Here is a 22,456-nt window from a genome sequence, read left to right on the forward strand (position 1 = left end):
AAATTACATGGATAGCTTTGTTGCTAAAGCCAGGTAGATGCTTAAACCAGCATGGTGTGTGTACCTGGTACCTCCTGGGGAATGGACTGCTGGAGCTTGCCTGTCTAAAGAGATCTCAAGGGGAGGTGTCCACCTGGCCATCCTTCTTAGTCATATCCTACCTGTGTAGCACGGTCACCAAAATACCGCTGCTGTCACCTGGCAAATGCAGTCTCTGAAATGGTATTGTGTGCCTCATTGAAATCTATTAGCTTTACAAAACATGATTTACTTAAACTTTGGAGGGTTTTTATTTATCTTGCTGAATTCCCAAGCTGCTCCTCTTGTGTCATGGTGTCATGCTGTGGAAGGATGGCTGATCTTTTTACTTTGTTGCTTTTTTTTTCTTTTGTCTCCAAGGGGAATCTCTTTTTTCCCATGTTCTAGCAGCCTGATTTGCATAAGTGTACAAAAGTTTTAACTATACCTAGTTAATATTTTCATAAAGTCAGCAGATTTTGGGTTACTGTACTGTCACTATGAATGTTTTTAAGAAGGCAACAGTGGCTTGCAAAGCCATCTCTGATTTTTTCTGTAATTTTTCCTGTAAAATGATGTTTGGTCAAAAAGCCAGCACAATTAAAATGGGCACACTGGCTTCCTAGGTCACTGCATTAACCTTTAAAATCAGATGATCAAGTAAAGAGAACCGTGTTAAATTATAGTCCTTACAATGCCCGTTTTTTTGCAGTTAACAGTTTTAATTACATAGTGTTACAATTCTGAAGTGTTGCGCATTGCAAAATTGCTGCAAATAGGAGCTTTAATCGGATAAATTATGATTGTAATTTTCCGGTTTTTATGCAGGATTTGTGTGCACTTAAAATTTTTGTGCTCATAATAATTATATGAGTAGTTTTGACTGGTGTTGGCTAAATGAAAATTCAGTTCTTAGCTGCACAGTTTCAGTCTTTATTTTAGCAGTGACTCAGAAATGCATGTTTACTTGATGCCAGGGATTTTACTAATCCATATACCTGAGCCAAGAAGGACTCAAAATGTGTGTGTAAAGCCATTAGAAGTGCTCAAGACTTTTGAGCCAGTCTACCTCAGCAAAATTATCTCATCAGTTTCTAATCTGTAAGCTGGCTGCTCTAAACTCCTCAACTGTTGGTTATATTTTTGCTTAGTAATGAAGATTTAGTATTATTTTAATGAACCAGTTGTTCAGTTGCTCGTTAGGGTTAAATCTGCATAAACCTTTCAGTCTCTTAACTGTGCAGTTGTTCTTATGTGGGCAAATCACCATCCAACAACGGGTTCTACTTGATGAATTTGACTTTTCCATTCTGATCTTCCTTTCCCACTGATGTAAAATAACTAGTGTCAACATCTGAACTTAAGCTTTTACTTCTTTGTATTTTAAATGAAACCACTGAAAACAAATGTCAAAAAAAAAACCAACCAAACTACCCCACAAAAAACCCAAACCAAGAACCCCTAACATTCAGATATTTCAAGAAGCACGTCAGAATGGGGTACTTACAGAAAAGCAATTAATACAAGGAGGGTGAGGAAAATAAGAGGCAGCACTGGGCAAAAGCAACTTTTAGAGAAGTCATGGAGGAGCATGAATTGGCCCTGCTGGTTTCTGAACATTTCTTTAAACAGGGTAAACCCCAAATAATAAGCCCAGAAATGTGTGCCATGTGATGAGAAACATTGCCCCTGTAAATGTGCTTCTTGTGGTTGGTGCAAATACTGCTTCGCAGCATGATGTTCTGGAGGCAGTCAAACCCTCTTTGCCCTTCTGAGTAGTTGTATTTTAACATAGGTTTATGCTTTGAATTTGACACCATCTAATGGAGCCATGAGACTGAGGCTTAAGAAAGCTCTGAGGAATTGAGTTCGTTTTACAAACTGTGGAAATTCTGGTGTGAATCTGGAGTGATGAGTCAGTGAGGTTACATGATGACATTGCCAGAAGAAAACAGTGTTAACTCCTTACATTATCTCTTTGGAAATAAGGAAAGAAAACATGGTAAGGTTAAGTATGAAACACAAAGGAAACAAGATGTGTGATAACCCTACATACACTTAGGGCAGAAGAGGAAAGGCTGGCAGCTACATGTTTTTCACATCCTCAGTTTGTAAGATTGACAGCTATGAATATGATGAAAATCTGGAATAAAAGTAAATTTATAGCTAATATATAGAACAGCAAGGTTATGGCATTTCATTTCCCCTACTGAAGCATGCTTACTGATACAAGTGTAGAGGTGGAGGTTTGGAGGTTTCCTCACACGTAGGGCAGAAGGAGCCCCTGTCAAGCAGAGCTCTGTCTCTAGCACCCATGTAAGGAGCTGCCAGCTGCTGCCAGCATGCCTGCTTCTCATAGGTGCTTGGAGCCAGAGCAACACATGGGGCACTCAGAAGTGGGAGATGAGCTAGCTCTTTGACAACTAGAGTTTTGGTCTCTACTATTTAAAATGTAGCAGGGAGCCCTGCCAACACTGAAGATGGGTCAAAAATTACGACACGTAATGGGTGCTGAGAGTTATATTTGTGGTGTAATTCACAGCAGGGAAAGGTACCTCCTCAATTGCTTGTGTTGAGAATTACATTAAGCAAATTGTGACTGAGCAGTGGTTTTCAGAGGATACATAAGGAGGATTTTCATATGTAGTTTTTTGCCACATTGCTTTTTCCAAGGAGCCATCACATAACCAATGAAGTATTTGCATTTAAAGGATTAATTCCTGCTGTTTGCTTGTGTACTGTTAATCGTACCGTTCTCTCCTAAATGATTACAATTGATGAAAACTAAGGCAAGGGATATAATAAACAATGTGCAAATAATCCAGGTACCAGGGGATCAGGGTACCTGCCAGGTCTTTCCTAGTACAGGTGTTCAGGTGTTTTATTGCCTGCTATGAATAAAGGGCTTTCTTTTCTGTTCAGATTTGGAGATATGTCAAGCCACTAAATTAAGGGAGCTTCACTTGAAGAGTTTGCTGTCATTTTAAGTGCCCAGTTTCTTTAAATGTAACCATATCAAAAGGAGAGTGTCTACTATGGCTCATTGGCTAACACTGTGGTCTGTCTCCCTCCTCATTTTATTTTATGTGAAAAGCTGGCGATTTTCATATATCCATAAACAGGCATGAGCTGCTGCACAGAAATTGCACTCATTATATTAATAATGATTTACCATGAACGTCCTCCAGGGGCTTGATTTGGTCCACATCAAAGTCCTTGGGATTCTTTCTGCTGATTACAGCAGATCAAGCCCTAAGCAGGTTTTTTTTTTTTAAGTCTGCTTTTAATGTCAGCTTGATGCTAGATGCAACTCCTATAGAAGAGAGGAGAGGCATTCTGGCCAGGCAGGGGGGCACTGGAGCAAGCCACCGCATAGTCTGATGTCCCCGATGGGGGACATTAGGTCCCTGCTCTGTACACCTGGTGGCTTCCCTGGGAGTGGGGCAATAAGGAGCAACATCTCCAGCTGCTCATAACAATTGTCCTTGGGGCCCTCTGCGTAAAACAGTGTCCCTTGAAGCATGTGGGGAGAATGAGAGGCTCTTGGTTTGTATGTGACCCACCTGCTCCCAGGTTAGTCTACAGGGCTCAGTTTACCACCAGTGGTCAGAGCACTGGAAAGAGGCTTAAGCAATTTCAGGTCTATACCCAGCTATTCAAAATATTTTAGTAGTTAATGTCTCCAGCTCCTACTTGAAACATGGACTTTACCTGCTCCCAGGGGATACAGGAAAGCTTACCTAAATAGGAGTAAAATATTTTTTCCAAACAACCCTATGTGCTTGCAACACTGTCTCGGTGCTTCTGGGCTCCAGTGCCCTTACAGTCAGTGAGAGAAGAGCAAATCTATGGTATTCTGATGAAGTTGCAGGAAATATTTTTCCCTGGAGGAGCGTGTGGATGGCAGGACAAATGGGACCTGAAATGTGGCTCTATCTCAAGGCACTACAACCACTTAGTGTAACTTTTGCTGCGTTTCAGAACTTATGTGTGACTTAGATGTTAAACACCAGGAGCTTCTTGCTGAAAACAAGCTCTTTCTAAGTTTTACCTACAAAATCAGGTAGAATTCATTTGCTGCAAGTAAAATCCTTTATTTTTTCTTTTAAATGGAATCTTTGCATTTTGGTTGTTTATAGGCTTGTCAGAGTCTGTTATCAATCCTTCCCTTTTATTTTTTCTTTCTTTTTTGTTTTTTTTTTAATGTTAGTCGTCCTCTTAAAATCCTGAAAACAACCTAGTCAGTTATCCTAGCAGATCTGTTTCGCATTTCTTAAAAAATGTTGCTATGGTGCTTGGAGTATTGTTAAATTTTAATTATTAGTAGTTACAAAGCTAATAAATTACAAGAATACCAAAATCTATTCCAGCCATATTGCTGGGTTTCATTCAGACGCAGTCAGATAATTATAACTAACAATAATTAAAAATTAAAAGCGCTGTAGGCACATACCCATCATGTTGAGTCTGTCTGCCTGAATGTTCTTTATGGACTGCAAAACCACAAGTTTTATCTCTGATCTGTTGTCACAGTATGGAAGAGTTTTACTTATTAGGTCTCCGGTTTTCAGTACCTGTGTTTAAGTTCAGAGGGGGAGGAATAGCTGGCTGTTTAAAAATTTGGGGTTAGGAAGAAGCTCTCATAAGGACCAAAGCTAAGACATGCTATTGTCGACTGAGTGCGGCTGTAGCTGGGCTCTGCATAGCTGCAGTTGAGGTTCAGTGTGGGTGATGCTGGAGGTTTCCTGGGCCTCACATCCACAGAGGTTAATGGTCTATGTAAGAGGAAGGGCTGCTCATGCTCATGCACCTCTGTGTGATTTGCCAACACCACCTTCCACAGCACAGAACGAGGTGGTGTTTCTGTAGCCTCCGGCTGGGGATGCTGTTGGAACAGCCGCGTAATCCAGACCGCATGGCCTCTGTGTGTGGCCACTTCTGCTGAAACATAGCATGGTGCAGAAAGCTTGAATTGCCCTGTGTTTGATGTAGTGACAAGATGTAGCATGTTTTCATCAGGAAAGATGATTCTGATCAATATATTGGTACATCTGTATCATCCCTGAGGTCTCTTCAGTGAGATGCAGAAGGATCTCTCAAGTCTGCAGAGAGTCACCTGAGGTGAAGCTTGGCACTGGAGTAGCATGTCCTGTAACAAAAAACCCTCCTTCATTTCTTACACGATTAACAATGTTCTGCGTCTGTCCCTGGCTAGCAAAGTATTCACAACTTCACAGTAACACGTGCAGAAGTAACATGTGCAGAAAACCCAGCAGCTATGCAGGGCAGGGAAAAAAAAGAAGGGAGCCAGGTGAAAGGCATTGTTTCAGTCATTAATGCATTTAAGAGCACCCAAGTGTCAACATGTGTGATCAGGTGTAAGGAGGCATGTCCTTCCAATGTGGCAGTGCTGGCACACAGAAGGGGCTTCCTACAGCAGAGGTGGCACTTGGATCTGGTGCTTAGGCTGCCCAGCTAAACCCGTCGTTGCCTGTCATCTATGCCCTAGGGCAAGGGTCCAATCAACTTTTGTGTAGGCACCATGCCATCACAACAGATGGGCAGGAGGGTAAGCCGCCAAGAGACAATGTATATGCATCAATTGTGTTTATTGACAGCACAATTCCTGGCTAGAAATGTCCAAATATCTATTTATTTGAGATAAGACACCTTTAGTTTTCATTTTTTAGTTTCCATTATCCTTTAGATAATGGAAATGCAGCCTAGTTTTGAACTAATTACTTTATATACATTACAAAACAATGCAGACACACAAAGGTAAGATGTGCTGATTACAGGGAGTTCAGCTAAAGATGTGTCACATCATGGAGTCCCTCCTAAAACTGACTCAAAGTGCCTCTGAGTACTGGAGACCAAATTTTGCAGGAGCTGCACATAACTGCAGAAATCATGGGTGAGATATATAATGCTATACAAGGAGCCAGCCTTTTACACTTGCAGGTTTTCCCTTGCACACAGATGTCTAAGCTCACCTCCCTTCTCAGTGGTAGTGGAAACTATTTTTATTGCACAGGTAAATGAGGGTGGCACGTTTATCCAGATCCAAGTTAGACCAGTTTACGCATCTCTCTAAAGAGGTTTTTTTTCCATGTGACAGGAAGGAAGGGAAGGAAGGAAGGAAGGGAAGGAAGGAAGGAAGGGAAGGAAGGAAGGAAGATACAATACGCTTTTATTTTTAACAATATTGTTGCCCAGCAAAAGAGTAATTTATGCAAGCATTCAGGGAGAAGTTTGTATATGCAGATTATAGGGTGTTTCCTTCTCCTACTTGTTAGCTTTATTCAATTAACATTTGCTAGTGCTCTTGAAAGATGTGCTTTAAAAACGGTCTGAATGTACAATTTGGCATTCATAAAGATCCAGGCATAGTATATGTAAATAAATAAAGCAGGAATGTTTTACTTCCCAATTCGTTAATGAATTCCCATCTTCTTGGAAGCAGTGTGCATGGGCTGTGTTAAACATCCATCCTTGACCAAAAGGAGGAAGCGCGGGAGAAGAAATGAGAAATGGATTTTCTTTCAAAAAGACCAGATTGCACTCTCTGGTCTGGCAATAACAATTACTAATGACATTTAGAGAGAAATTAAGGATGAGAAATGCAAGTTGGCATTTCAGCATTGCCAGTCAGTAGCATTGCATCAGAGCTCACAGGAGAAATGAAAAAAAGTTTAGGGATGGGAAATTAATTTTGTTATGTCAACAGTTAACAAATACCTTTTCTTCATTCCTTACTACAGTATCACAAATTACCACTGTGATAGTATTTAGCAGCTCCTCAGGTGAGTCAAATAACACTTTGAAATCCTTATTTCTGGAGTCAAATGCCACATATTGGTGTTTTGCTGAATGATGAATGGTAAAAAGAGGTTCAAACTGACCAGGGAATGATAATATGAGCTCTTGAATGTGTGGTAGGAAGAATAGTGTGGCTACTCTCTGCAGATCTCTGTGGTTTTTATAGCTGTGAATGAATTAAGCTCACCAGCACTTTCACTGAGGTTTTTTTTTTTCTACTTTGCAAATTTGGAAAGGCAGAGGTTGAATATACCCAGATCCTTTCAGGAAATCTTTGGAGGAGCCAGTTGTAAAGCCCTGGAAGTCTCAAAGCTTTTGTTCAGAAGTCATTCATATGTTCATGAGGTGAAATTCCTGTCTTCAGAGGAAGGTGGTATGAAGACCTATTTCCCATGTAGAGCCACAGAGCAAAGGGACTGTAAGCTCTAGGTCTATGAGCATGGCCGTCGGCACAGCTGGCTGTGCAGGGACAGCAGATCCGGGTACCACTGCTTGGCTGTACTGGGCTTGGTAGCACATGTCTTTCTAAGCAGGACATTGTCCTTATATTAGAAACAGAACATTTACGTAATATGTAGGCAACTAAAGTAAAATAATAATAATAAAAAAAAAGGTAGTTTTCTCTTCAAAAAGTCTTGCTACATTTTTTTCTTGCTGGTGGGAAGAGATCTCTGATACAGCTCCTTTCATTTTGTTCTGCTCTAGTAGTTGCTGTGGAAAGTAGTCTGGGGTCTGAGCACAGATTAGCTCTGATTCCTCCTGTGAGTGTCGCTAGCATCCAAAGGAACTGACTTCATTTTAAAAAGGAAAACGGATGCTGTACTCGAAAGGGAAGAACATAAGCATTATTTAAAGAAAATAGTGGAGCTTGATCAGCCTGTTTTTAAAAGCTCATCGAAGGTAGTGTACAGCATCCTTTTAAAAGTTGTCTCTTCAGTTGCTTGCTGCTAGAGCAAAATGGGGATGCTTGTCCAGACATAACAGTATATGCCTGAGTGTTTTCACAAGAAATGTCTAGATCATTAAATATAATAGGTCTCAGCTGCAGTTTTGATCACTGAGGCATGCACACAATTCATCACAGAAAATCAGGTACGTCTTTGTAACTTACCTTTCTGCAATTTGCTGGCACTTTCAGAAAGCTGAAACTTATGTTGCATGTGTTACAGAAGGTATTTCAGATAAAATATTCTGTGTTTATTGCTGGAAAACAAGGATTCACTAATAACAAAAGCATGGAGCAGTGTATGTTTCTGCTTCTGCATCTTGCAGAACCAGCAGTAGTACAAGCACAGATCCCCAGCCACATTCATTATTTATATATATTCTTGTCTGCAGTAAAAGAGAGATAAGCTTCAACATCAGACTGTTTGTGCGATATCCTATACTACAGCCCATTCAGGAAACCTGAGGCAGCCATGGTTCTCAATCATTACACAATCCATTTGTCTGATTGGAGTTTTGTCCTCTCTGCCTTGCTGAAATGTTGCTTGTTCTTTAAAAGCTTAGTTTGACCTTTGGAAAGAAAAGGCATTTGCTATCTTAATTAATTTATTACCATTATTATTATTTTTTTTATTTTTAGAGAGAACCCAAACCTGCTTAAATGGAAATTGGCAGTCAAAAGTAGCACAGTTATTGAAAACCATTTACTTTATTACTAGAAGAGAACAGGCACTAGTGGGCTTGAAAATTACATTGCAGTGGATTCATCAGTTTCAGTCACTAGTTAGTCTGTGAACAGATGGATATATTTGTAACAGTTAACATGAATTTATACCCTGGATGTTTACATTTGCCTTAAGAGCACTGCTATCTTAGCTGCTGACTAAAGATGTTTGGAGATGTATTTTATTTGTTTTATTTTTCTGAAAGAGGGTATGGTTGTTTCTGATTGCAGAGATTTCTTACACCATTGAAAAAGCCTGCTTTCAGAAGTATGAACGATATATAGCTACTGTGTAAGGAAAATGTAAAAGAAACCGCCCATACAGCTGTTGCAGAAAAAAATAAATATCTCAGCCTATACCTAGATAAACCCCCATGGAATGAGAAAACCATTTTCAATAACCAGATATTTTTAACTCCATGTTGAAGTTAGTAATCACAGTCATCTGAATTTGCATCTAGGGTCTGCCACAGTCTAATTGCTTGTCTCTTCCCCCCTCCCTTGAAATTTAAGGCTACTGGTTAACAGAGCAATGCATTAAGCACTCCATCTTCAAAATAGAAAGACATACTGCCCAAGCCTATACCACGTGGCATCTTTAGGTTTTGGGGATTTCGTTTAAATCTGAAATTTATTTCCAGGAGAAATAAATTATTAGATTGTAAAAGCAGCTGGGGAGGGAGTAAGTGTAGTCTCTTTTGTCCTCTATATCATTTCCCCAGGAAGATAATAAATGTGCAGCAAGCGTCTTGTGTTTCCTGAGTCGTACAAATGTTGTGTGTGAATGTGTTGTATTTCAGAATAAAGCCTAAATTCCAGACAGGAAATACTCGAGTGATACTGTACTGCTGTTGCCTACTGCTGTGGTGCTGGTGGAGCCCACATCACTTTTACCATTATAAAGAAACTGAAAAATAGTTTCATGAAGAAATTTAGAAGGCATTAGGTTTTCTCTGATTTGCTGAGTAAGCGATTTAGTGTGTCATCCTAGGGTTTATCTCCTCAGCCAGTGAAAAGCAGCAGAAACAGTGGATCCGTGCTTGGCTGCTGGAGTGAACTGAGGATAGGGGTCCTGCCCTGTGGGCCAGTCTTCCCAGGGTGATTTTAAAGAGCATTCCAGAAACTCCTGCCTTAACTGTTCTCATTGCTCTGAGAGTTCAGATGCATACAGGAAGCATAATGAATAGTTTGGAAAAAGTGGGGCCTGATAGGAACAATAGGAGAAGTAATAGTTAGAAAGTCAGTTGGTAACTTGTCTTTCTGGACTGGGATTGTGGATAGAGCTGTCATTGCCTGCACCTCTGTGTTCTTTTGTTGGGAAGTTTGTCAGTATTTTCAACCCAACCTACTTTCAGGGACCCAAAACGAGCCCTGGAACAGCCTTGCTGCTCTGTCTTTCTGAAGTTGCTTTCAGATAAGTATATTCAATAGTATACTAATGTTTGTGTACTTCATACTCTAGCATCATATTTTGAGAGTAGTTTTATATCTCCCTTTGACCAGAGGGGAAAGGAAAAGGGTAAAATGATTTAGAATATAGCTTGTTTCCAGATCATGCCTGTTCTGTGGGTTCTGCTTACGTTAAATGAAAGTGGGGTGCAATGTTTGATGCATGGGCTGGGTTTGCATGTGCGGTGACCTGACCTGTGCAGTAACTGCTAATGGATGCGGTGACCTGACCTGTGCAGTAACTGCTAATGCTTTCTTGTTTTTTCACATTTCATGTTAATAGAATAATCTTACAAGACACTAAACTGTGTTCTTTAATGAGGTGATGGGGCTCTGTTAGAAAGATCTAGATGATAAAGATAAGACTGTATGTGCTGATGGAATCAGCATAGAGACAGCTCATGTCTTTGTATAAGGTCAGCTTGGGTTCAGCAAGGCTCCATCACCCCAGCTCCACATGAGCCAGCCCAGATTTGGCAGCAGCAGCAGTCCTGAGCTCATCAACTCAGCAGTGCTTGAGCTGATTGGTGCGGTGTACCTCACATTTCTTCTGTGCCATGTCCTGGGCAGGCAGTGTGGACACCCCAGGGTGGCCTCTGTGCAGAGCACCCCCTCAAACCAAATTGCTTAGCTTTGTACCATGCAGAAATGGCCAAGGCACTGCCCACACCATGCCAGCCTGGGGCAGAGCTCCTGCCTGACCAGTGAGCCTCCTCCTTTGTTTCTGTTGCAGTTAAACCTGAATAAATTGCCGGGGGCATTGAGGTTTGACTGTGTGTAGCGTATCTGTCATCAGTGCATTACATTTCTGTGTCTCCAAAAGGAGGAGAGAGGAGGTTTAGAGCATACTTCTGAAAAATTCGTCCTCCTTTGAGGCTGACACATGCTCTTATTCTTTGCGTGAGATCATGATTGTTTAAAATATGGCATCTTGCTGTTTACTGAGACAGGTGAGGCTGTTGTTATAGAGTATCACTGGCTGGAAAGTCCCATTTTTTACCAGTTACAGTAGTTTCACACACATACCGCAGTGCTATTGCCTCGCTGTTTTGTCTTGTGATGTCTTAGAGGAGATGGCTCTTGGTGGTGGTATTTTGGCCCCTCTTTTGCTTCAGGGAACAGCTTGTGCTTGGCTCTTTCACACTACTAGCTCCTCTGGGGTTAATTCCTCAAGGCAGTGGGCAGAGCACAATTCTGTCTGCGGATTTCTGCTCTGCTGGTGGTATGTACAATAATGGAGCAGCATGTAAAGTACTTCTCTAACTGCAGCCTTGCTATATTATAGCAGAGACATTAGACAGAGGATTTTTATGCCCCTTTTGAAATCAGAAAACAGCAATAGCAGCAATTACATCCAAGGCAACAGGTCGCTGACCAGCCATTTTGTCAGCTCGAGCAGTATGTGGGTGCATCTATGAAAAATGTATCCATAACACCAGGCAATGAGACTTGTCAGATCAGTATCCCATTAGAGGGAATTTTACTTTAGTTGCCACGTTTTAAAAGAATTGCTATTAGAAGGACGGTGATGTGTTGTAGCCGGGCTGCGGATAGGCCCTGCTTGTGTGAACTCTGCCTGTCCACACCTGCTTATTTGTTCTGAGGAATGTGGATCAGCTGCAACTCACATCATTCAGTGGAGGAGGCTGCCTAAATGAAGAATGCAAGATGTGCCCCTGTTAATATTTGTGTTAAAATTCACAGTTAAGGCTGAAACTGTTTTCATACCTGGTCCTTAACACCAGGAATACCTAACTTATGCAGAAAAAAAAGCTACAAAAAAAATCTGATGTTCAGTGGCCCTTGCCATACTGCAGAACAGCAGAGCAAGTTAAGAAGCCAAAGTTTTAGGTTCAGCTTTGAACTTCCTGGGTTTTTTGGGTTATATTCCCATGGAAGTGATCACTCAATGAAGCTTTTGTCTGTGCATTTCGACTGGTGACCTCTGAAGGTGCTATGTAAAGCGTTTCCTTTTTCTCTTTTTTATTTGAGAAAAAAGTGTGAGATGATGCTGTCATGATCCTACAATAAAGAACCCATCAGGAAATTATTTATGTTTGCAAAAGAGTCACAAAGGGTCCCATAATGATGATGACAACCCTTACAGAAATAGTTAACTGATCTCTGCAATGTGATTTTCCTTATATCAAGGAGGGATTAATGAGATATGCTTCAGATAGAGTTCAAATAAATTAACAGATCATGTTTTTGAAAGGAATATGTAAGAAGGATTCCTGGAAAATAGCTTTCCTATTGCAAATGATTTTGAAATGTCACGGATTCCCTGAGTAGGACTGCACCTGCAGGACCAGCTCCTCAGGAAACTGCGGGCTGACCAAACCAAGGTGAAAGTACCAAGTGTTGGCAGAGTGGGCTGCTGGGATCCTGCAAGCCCTGTTCTGCTCTTGGGATCAGCAACAGCCTTGGGATCCTCTCAGGGAGAAGCAGTGGGGCTGAGGGAGAAACAGAGGAATTCTAAAAATATTCTGGTTTTACGCACTTCTGACAGGAGTAACAAAATCTGTCCCTTTCCCTTTGCATTTCAGAAGTGTAAGGTTCTTCCCTCAGCTTATTTTGATCTCACACATGCCATACTGTAGACTACGAGTCACAGGGATGCTGGTAAATTTGCATTTCTGAGTGAAATTCTCAGGAGCATGCAGCCTCTCAGGACAGGTATTATTAGCTCCTTGGTTTCATTGGGTGCCTCAGTGAATCATGGTGTGTTTATGGCTAGTTTCTCTAACAGAAGACTCCAGTTATTTCTTCATAATGTATTCTCCTGTGGGTTTTTTTCAAAGTGCTGTGGTAAAGAGATTTTCCCAAAGGCTTCAGTTTGCTTTTGTGCTTCAGCATTTTTCCTGGTGATTTTGGAAGAAGCATACAGACGTTTTGGTGAGGCCTTTAATGGAATATGAGAGGCTCTGCCAGGCTTAGGCTTGCATTTGGAGTTCATTTATAATAGGCTCACCTTGGTTTATTCTAAGTTTTTAGAGAATAAAAAGAGATAGCAGGTCTAGAGGACAGATGATAGTCTCAAATAGAAAAGGGAAACCATGTTAGGCAAGTTGTCAAAGTCTGATTAGGACAAAAAAACCTGAATTAGAAGAGGAATTAAATTAATAAATCATCTAAAAAAGCTTTAAATGGTGTGAGAAAAGGCTGGTGCTGTGAAAAATAACTGTATGAAGAGGTAATTTTCTAAACCCAAAATAACACAGAAATGCCTATCAGAATCAAAAATATGTTTAAATTAACAGGAACAGTGTAAGTACAGAGATAAAACTGTGTAAGTATATAGCTGGGCCAATGCAGCATGGCAGCAGAGCTCGCAGCCCCTGGGGTGCAGAACAAAGGCAGGCAGCAGGGCAGCGGGTGCTTCTGAGTCTGCAGGGGCTTTATTGGTCTACCAAAGCCTGGGCACTTGCCTTCCAGTACAGAAACAGGCCAGCCGTGGAGAAAGATTTATTAAAAAATAAAATTGAAAGCAGACAGCATTTGGTGGTGGCTTTTCTTCCCTGTAAATATTTTACAAGCGCTGAATCTTCCTATTGAAGAAGGTCTCAGGGTGTCCCCAGGTGAGCACACACTGAGGGGTGCTGCTCAATATCCCCAGACAGTGCAGAAAACCAGGGGTGCCAGGACCAGTCCTGAGCTGACACAGACAAGTGTTTCTGTGTCCCACTACCACTGAAAGGTGCATTTGGTTCCAGAGTGATCAAGTATTAAAGCATTGGAGTAACTGAGGTGCAGACATTTTCATTGAAAGCAGGTAGCTTTGCTTTTCAGCTGGCACAGACCTCCAGGCGTATTTTCTTAGACACCAAAAGTGATTTGTATTTTTTTCTTGGTTCAATAACTTGTAAAGGACAGCTTCCTACCTGCATTCTGAGAGTATGCTGACACGGGGACTGACTGACAAATGGCAAGTTATCAGATGCTCAGAGATGAAGGAAGCAGTAACACAGGCAGCCGTTTCCTTTCACAAAGGATGTGCCACCTTTCGTTTGCCTCTTCCTCCGTTTCAAGAGATTCTTCAAATAAAGAAGGGACATGTGAACCTGTCTTGACTGACAACTTTTTTTTTATTGAGTACCATGATAACTTGGAGTTCACTTGTTACAAGCATTTTATGTAGTGGGTGAAATACCAGGGGAAAGGAAAGATGTAATACAGTATTTCCTGAAAAACTATGATCTAAACATATAAATGTCACTGGGTAAGAGTTACCTGAAACAACTGGAAGGGCAATTAACACCTGGTTTTATGGGAAACACTGGTTACCACTATCAGTTTTAATGAAGTGTATTAACTAAACTGTGTTCTGAGTATTCATTCAGCCCTGTTTATGGCACACTCTTGAGTACATTTACTGTTTGTCAGAAGTGCAAACTAGTGAACATATGAGGCTTTAAGACAGGCCATCTGTTAGTCTTAGACCCTTGGATAATTGTCAAACAGTTCTAAAAATAAGCACATACAAACTGCAAGGGGGTGCAGAGGTGATTTTTCTTTAGTCTGGTAGCAAAGAGAAAGTAGCAACCAGAAATTAAAAATAAATAGGTTTATCCCATAAAGCAAGGGATAAACCCTTTTCTCTCATTTTCTGCTTTCTCTCTCCTTCCTCTCACCTCACTTCAGTGTGCTGCTTTTTTTGTGGGTTTTTTTGTTTTGTTTTGTTTTTATATTTTTTTCCTCTTGCTCTTCTGGGTCATGGCATCCCTTGAATGCCTCTCCAGTTTAGGATTAGAGCAGCACCAATTTAAGGCTCACAGCTTTCTGTAGAGAGCATAATCTCCAATGGCTAAAGCAAGGGTCATTTTGTGTCCTCTGCCTAAAGTAATCCCTTCCAAGGCGTAAAGATTTTTATCTTTACACGTTGCTGTTAGAGGGAAACAGTACCTGTGCACAAACGTGTGTGTGCTGATGGATGTATCATGAGGAATAATGGCTGAGAGATTTTTGGACCAGTTTGAATTCAAAAGATGCAAACCATCTTTTGAAAAAAGAGTGCTGCAGATGGTATTTCATAAATATTTAGACACAGTAACTTATGTTTTGGATGTTTTGGATTGTGGTTTTTTTATATATATATTCAAATGTGAGACTTGAACCTTGGCTTCAAGTCAGCACCTGAATCTGAGGGTTAATGTTTGTCTGGCGAGCTGAATGTGTTGACAGCCAATGGAGGGATCTTCTCTTGTGCCTCCCAGCACCACTTGTAAGGGGGAAAGAAGAGAGAATGGGGAGGAGTGAGCACTGCCACATGAGTCCCAAGCCAAGACCCTGATCCCGGGGCTTGGACATGGACAGTGCCTGAAGGGGTGGAGGAAGCCTGCACAGGGAGGTGGGGAGAGGCAGGGAGAGAAACTACCTGGGCTCTTGCCTGGGTCTGGAGGACCCCCTGAATGCTGGGAGAAATACAGGGATTAATAGGTCACCCAAGGGCTCATCATCAGTTAAGTTTCATGTTGGCTGTTGGGTTAATCTATTACCTCCATAAATTCTATGAAATTATTTGAGTATTGGTTTCTGTTCATTTTAATGGGATTTGGAATGGGAGAAAGAGGCTTTATAGCCTTTCATCAGAGGCCCAGTCTCTGTGTAACACTGTGGAAGGCTTATGAATTTCACTTGAAGGTGGAGGGCATCACCAGCCTTGTTGTGCCGTTTCTTAACCTCTGTATAACAGAGGGTCTTTTAGGTGTATATGCTCACACACACACAGACAGGATACCTCTGAATGCCTGTTAGAACATATCTGAATGCATAACAGATGCACAATGGCACTATAGACTGGATGTATTATGGCCCCAAACCATTATCACACCCCTTGCGGTTGCGTTTTACTTTTTTCACCTGCTCCTGTGTAGTACACCTGTGACTTGCTGGCAGTGAACGCCGCTGCAATGTGGGAGACTCCCAGCTTGACTGCCTGGCTTGGAGCTTTGCTCCATCATGTACTGCTTTTGTGTGTGTATTTTCTCTCGATCTTTATATAGCTCGTAAGAGTTCTTTGAACTGCTGCAAGTGATCATCTTTCAAGCCTGATGTTTTCCTTCTTGACACAGTGCTCTGAAAATGGAGATTGTCATGCCAGTTTTTTCACAATAATGGATGTACAAAAAGAGAGAAATATTCACTATAGATGTCCTGCACAAATGGCTTGATCCGCATCCAGAGGGCAGGCAGGGGGTGTCCCCAGGGAGGATCTGGAGAGCAATCAGTATCTACAGACAATAATCAGCCATTCTTTGAAATCTTTTTATTTCCTAAAACCTGCCGCCCAGTTCCTTGGTCACAGACACTTCCACAAATCGTTCATTTAGGCATTGTGCAGCCAGTAGGAAATTCCACTTAAACACTATGCCAGCCCTGAGGCTTGGGGCAGTTGCATTTTTCCCACTGACATGGTTAACAGAATTGCTATCCATTTCTAATGATTATTAAGAAAAGAAGAAATTTTCCAACCTTGTCCTATAAATAAGCTGCGACTTACTTGATCTTGACAGGTGACTTAGTGCTGCTGTAGAGTCTTCCAGCTGCAGTAATGTCTCAGAATGATGTATTCAGTGGGGTATCAGCTGTGAGCCATGCATGAACCAGGGGGCCGAGCAGGAGCTGTGAAGAACCATTTTTATTGCTCAGCTTTCAAATTATGTCCTACCTCCTGCCAGCCCCAAATGCATGCGAGTATGGATGGCCTTGTGAGCAGGTAGGCATGCTCACACACACACGAGTATGCCTGGAGAGGCTTCATTCTTGTGGCTGCTTTATTTTCCTTTGGAAATCACCATTAAGATTATTTTCTTTAACTGTACTCCTAGCCTTGAAAAATCACACACGAGTTGTTTCCTGCCAGTCTGCAATTCTGGTGGAAAGGTGGGTGAAGTTTCCCTAGGCTGCTTAGGTAGAAGCATTCCCATAGTATCCCATGTTTCAAAATGCCTGCTCTCTTCTGGCCTTTATGGTTTCATTCTGCTGCCTGGAACTGCCCAGTGTAGTGCTGAGGTGAAAGCTGTTTCTGCTAGGGCACAGGACATTCCCAATGCAGGGATATATTTTTTTTTCCTATTGCTCTGAAAGGGCAATTTTCTTTATCTGTGGCACACACATAGGTGCCTAAGAAAGTTATCCAGTAAAGCATGGGTCAAATATGCAAAGCACATGTGTGAGATGAGAGACATAAACAGTGAACATCTTGGGTACTTTCTGACATCTGCAAAGCACAATTCCAATAAGCTGCACACACACAGGGCAGAGGGAGTAGAAGAAAGAAGGTAAGACATGACAGTTGTTAGTAATATGAGACAGGTTGTCAGACTTTTCTTGGAAAGCATGTTTGTGTGATCTGAAGTACATTTATTAGGTGAGAAATCTATATTGGTGGGAGAGGATACAGACAGGCTCTTGTGGATCTTCTGAATACGCACCAGTATTGGCTGTGCAGTATCTGCACATGCACATGCTGGTCGAGTGTTCACCAACACCGGGGCATGCAGGACTCATGCATCTGTGCATGTGGCTTATGCAGGATCTGCTCTCCGAAGCAGGGGGAGGATTCAGTGCACACAGACTCTTGTGTCTGTAGGCATTACAGGTATGTTCATGAGGTCCTGTGTACAATGAGGCTCTATTTATTAACTGCTTGGTCTGAGGACTAGCAAGCATATTGATTGCCAGTAATGCATGCAGAGGGAATAAAGGGTACATTCCCAAGGTATTAAGAGAGAATCCAGATGCATATGAAAACTGTATTTTACTTTCTTTAACTGGTAGCCCTATGGCCTGTCTAGTTTCTCAGCTCCTACCTGACCCAGCTCTAAATGACTGCAGGATTTGAGTATGATCTGTTCATTTCTTTGTGTAAATTCTGCTTACAAACCCAGTATATTCATTTTATTAGGAGTGTTCAGATCATATTATTAACCTGTGTTTGAGGAGAGAGCGCTCGCAATGAAAGATTCATTATCAGATTTAGAGCCACATACCATTCCTTTATTGACCTGCCTGGTATAATCAATACAGCAGCCACACAAGTTTGAAATCATGTTCCCTGACTGTAGACCGTGTGTCATGCATCCAGTGCTGATTGTGCATTATCTTTTAAATGATACTGCCTAAATAAGTATGGATTTGTCTGCCATGAATAGCCCTGCTCTCAATTTGAAGATGGTAAACCTTACACTTTTTTTATTATATGTAGGATGCCCTAAAAATAGAACTGTAATTAAGTGCATAAGAAATGACCCTTGTTAAACTGCCGAGGAGTGTGTCTGAGCACAGGGTGGCCTGTGTATTCTTTCACATTTTCATCCTTTAGGTTTAGTGGACAAGCTTCTTATTAGTGCTGCCATTGCGTTCCTAGGGCTCCATCCATCCTCTTCCATAAAGTCATTATTTGACTTGAAAATAAAACATCCAGCACTTCAAAGGTCATTCCTTCTTAAGGCCGAGAAGATTTCCATGTATAGCAAAGAGCCATTGGATTATATGTCTGATGATGTTAAAATCGTCTAAAAGCAAAGTAGTTTCAGCTGTCAATTCACTTGGCATCATTTGAGTATAATGCTATATCTCCTGATAAGCTTTCCACATCTTTGCACAGTACTTCCGTTCTTTGATTCTGGAATACTTATCATCACTGACTGGGCTGTGCTCAGAGGATGTGTTATGCTAAACAAGATACAGTTATTTTGTGGTTTCAACAGCTAATTGCATTTAATTTCACACGGGCTCTTTCTGTGTGTGCGGCAGCTACGGCGCCACTGCTGCCTCTAACCTTGTGGCACGGTAAAGCATGCCAGTTCCTCGCAGCCCACCCTCCACAATATCCCAGGTCACTTTTTGCCGTGATTTAGAAACTCAGCAGCACTTCTGACACCTGGTGGTCACTTTTTGGGAGTGCATAGTCCAGAAATGCTCCTTCTGCAAATGGGGTCACGGCTGCCTGGCCCTGCGCACTGTGGGCTATCCATTAGCTCTTTCCACAGATGGTTTTCATCAGGGAGATGTCACCTCTGGATAAAGTTGTAACTGTGGATAGTGTAGAAGGACCAGGTGATTTATGAAAAGTTAAAATATCTTACTTTATTTTAAAGCTGAGTTGTTGTAAATAAATAATTAGATTCAAAATTCATATTGTGTTTAAAAACTTATTCTTCAAGCTGGCAGACTTGCCTGGCTCTGCTATTAGGCAGATGGAGACTAGTAAAACTGCCTAGGCTTGAAGTAATGCAAATGAATTTTTACATTTGGGGATGCTGGGGATCTAGCTCAAGAAAAGCTCACCATGAAGCACATTTCCAGTTGCTCAAATAGTTGAATAATCATACAAATAAAGCTGAGATAAGTTGTAGGACTGGGGTTTCAGTCAGCACACAAAATGTAGGTGAATTGGTACTGCTCTAAAAATACACTTCCAAGGTTGGCTTCCCTATTTATTGGCTCCTGCACAAAATGGCAAGGCAGGTCAGCATCCTCCGATGCAAGATCCTGTGCTGACACGTGGCTGTTACAAATCTACCAGAAGGAAAGAAGGGAACAAAACCCACTCTAAACTGCTGAAAGAAATATGTAGAGCAAATCTGTTATTTAAAGACATTCAACTTCTGGGTTACATGTCCAGCTTTTCATCTGCTGGGAATAGTACCATGGTGCCTGAACTGGGAGTTCAGCTGTTATTGTTGAAGTATTCCTTGGACTCAGAAGTGTGTGTCACACTTTGGTGTCTCTTGTTGCCAGTACTTGCAGCCGGTACTAATGAGAATAAAAGAGTAAAGTATGGCAAGGGCTCCCCCCGTGATCCAGATATCCTTTTTTTTTTTTTCTTTTTCCTTTTAATTGTTGCAGTTAAGGGAATCCCTAAAGGCAGATTTTGCCCATGAAGTGTTACCACTTTCTTCACATATACTGAAAAAAGGGGAGATACGGGGGGGGGGTGGGGGGGTGGGGTGTGTGCAGGAGTGGTGCGAAAGAAACTCTCATGGCTGCACTTGGCTTGTAGCATTTATTTTCTAAGTTCGTGCCAGCATTAACCGATCTGTCAGAACAAAGCAAATGTGTCATATTGGCAGCTGTTACTTATGAGTACTTTTTCTTTATTGCATTTTGTTTTGTAATAATTGAGAAGCTTTTATGTCGAGCTCGGCATAAATGGTGCTGAGTGGGAGGGTATGGGCATGCTTTCTATTATTCTGCCCCTCATGCATGTCTCCTTTTTTCGTCTTTCCAGAACCACACATTGAGCCAGCACGCACAGTGAGCCACTGGCACTACAGGACACCTCTCTGCAGAAGACTTGACGGTGGCACAGTGGGGAGGACCATTTGAACATTACATCCAATCAAAGTGTCATTTGCAACCCAGATGTAAAACTCTAATGATTTGGCCATGAGGCGCTGCTATTATAAGCAGCTGGAAATGAATATTAATGGAAGAGATTAAAAGTATTCCATGCTCAGTATTTTTTATTGTCCTGCTTCAGCTAGTGTACTTTAGAGCTTCTGCTTCTGACTGAATTTATAGTGTTAGATAAATCTGCTTTGATGCTGTTGCCCTTTGTTGCTTCTTGTATTATATTGATAGTTAAAGATTAGGTGTGATTTTTTTTCTTTTTTGTTAACTGCTTTTTAATTGCAATTTTAGGTAACTGTGCATTGTGATGTGATTGCTTGGCTATTGTCTGAATATTTCTTTTTAATTTTTTAATTAAGGACTAATGCTTTGACTGGATTTGCCAGTTCACCGGACAGTGATTAAAGCTATGTAATGAATATAATCTGTTTAAGTGCAACTGGATTGTCTGCTTTATAAATGTGACTTAATCTGATTGCAATAAGTAGTACAATTCAATAAAGGGGATCACATGAGCTTAGCACCAGAAGTTGTCTGTCTGTCTGTCAGTGCATGCTGCATCACCACGGCTGCCTAAGGTGTGTAAATCACCAAGTCATAGCTCACCTGACACAGACAGTGTTCTGTGCCCAGGTGGAAGGAAGACTGGGAGAGAATGAAAGCCAAATTCCTGTGTGTGGCATTGTGCTCATTTGTAGATACACCTCCTACGCTCCCATGGTACATTCAGCTGAGGTAAGAACATCTACTATGACTCTGGGCTTGCAAAAGCTTTGCTAAATTATCACACTTTTACTCAAGTCAACAAGAATGGAGGGCAGCTGGTCTGCTCCTACCTTGACCCTAGTTCTGTGCTCCTTTGTTTCAATACAATAAAAAAGTAACTTTCCAGTTTGTATACAAATGGACAAATGCTGGATCAGGCCTTGGGGACCTTGGTAGGAGACTCTATATTTCACATGCATGGACTCCTAGGCCCACAGGTATTGTAGCTCTATGTAACTGCCATACTTCTGACACTTGAAACTGCTGTCAGGCAGCTTAACAGAGCTAATTAGCAGTCTTGGGTTTTTTTTTTTACTTTTAAACATATCATATGGTAATGAGGTAAGTTATATCTCCAGTCAGAGAAACAGTCATTTAAAGACCATGGACACCACTGGAAAGTTAGTGGGATGCAGTTCTCGTGATATCTCCTGCTTGAATGAATCATAATAATTATGAAGGATGTTCAGCAGTTGTGACAGCTATGATACCTTGTACATTGCAGTTACCCATTCCCACAGTGTACAAGGCTTTGCAAGGTTCCTATACATGTGGCATAGGAACATGCACAGTTAGAGCTTTTCAGAATCACTGCACTGAACTACAGCTCAACTGGTTGTCAATGTACCATGTCTGGGCTTGAGCATGGAAGTGATATTTTGTAGGAAAAATGTTTTCAAATATGTGTAGTCAATGCCCAAATTAGTTTATGTAGCAAGTTTATTAACAAGTGCAGGTAACATTGCAGATGATGTTTTCAACATTTAGATTCCTGGTGATGTTGATGGTCATGTTGCACACACATAGCTCCTTTGAGACACTGGGATGTACTGCATGTAAGGGAAGGCTACCAGGAGTAACGGGTAGGTTCACCCCTCCAGCAGGAAACACCAGAGCAGGGGCAAGTTCTAGTTTCAATTTGCTCGAAAAATTGGAAGTAATATCCCATTTGGGTCAAATGATAGATGCAGTTTTTATTCTGCCAGTTATTCTGCTGATACAACATTGCATGGACAGCCAGAAAGAGTTTAGGCTTAAAATTTTTATTTGTGGTAAACTTACAAACACTAATATAGAAAAACTAGGAACAACTGTTCTTAATTCCAAAGAGAACAGTTGTGTTTTCATCTAGATAATTCTTAGCTCACTCCTCATGCAACAAAATCATTGCACTAAAATGACCAATTTCTAGAAAAAAATTTTAACTTTCTATGTGATTATTTCTTCTTAAATCATGGCACAGATGTTTATGGGCTGAAAAAATTAGCTGATGAAATCATCAATTCATTATTCTCTATCATAACATATGCTTACTCCTAACTGACAGGCAACATTTTACGATGGGAAATGGAAAACTGTCCTGCAGTACAGGCTCATGGA

At 41.3% G+C, this 22,456-nt stretch overlaps 1 protein-coding gene across 5 annotated transcripts in view; it reads left to right on the forward strand.

Annotated features, from left to right (window-relative positions):
• The window catches only part of ZNF423 (zinc finger protein 423), a 236,337-nt gene extending 215,499 nt beyond the window's left edge, over nucleotides 1–20,838 (forward strand). For 4 of the 5 annotated variants that reach the window (XM_061370567.1, XM_061370650.1, XM_061370743.1 and 1 more), the window contains one exon: nucleotides 20,190–20,837. In XM_061370567.1, the coding sequence (XP_061226551.1) occupies nucleotides 20,190–20,219 (30 nt within the window). In that variant the 3' untranslated portion in view covers nucleotides 20,220–20,837. Of the gene's footprint in view, nucleotides 1–20,189 lie in introns of all 5 variants that reach the window. The other variant, XM_061370824.1, reaches the window with a different exon arrangement.
• Nucleotides 20,839–22,456: the final 1,618 nt, after the last annotated feature.

This window comes from Neopsephotus bourkii, unplaced genomic scaffold, assembly GCF_033783945.1.
Source record: "Neopsephotus bourkii isolate Nb327-2 ecotype Australia unplaced genomic scaffold, CSIRO-AGI_Nbou_v1 NB_13, whole genome shotgun sequence".
Classification (NCBI taxonomy): Eukaryota; Metazoa; Chordata; class Aves; order Psittaciformes; family Psittacidae; genus Neopsephotus; species Neopsephotus bourkii.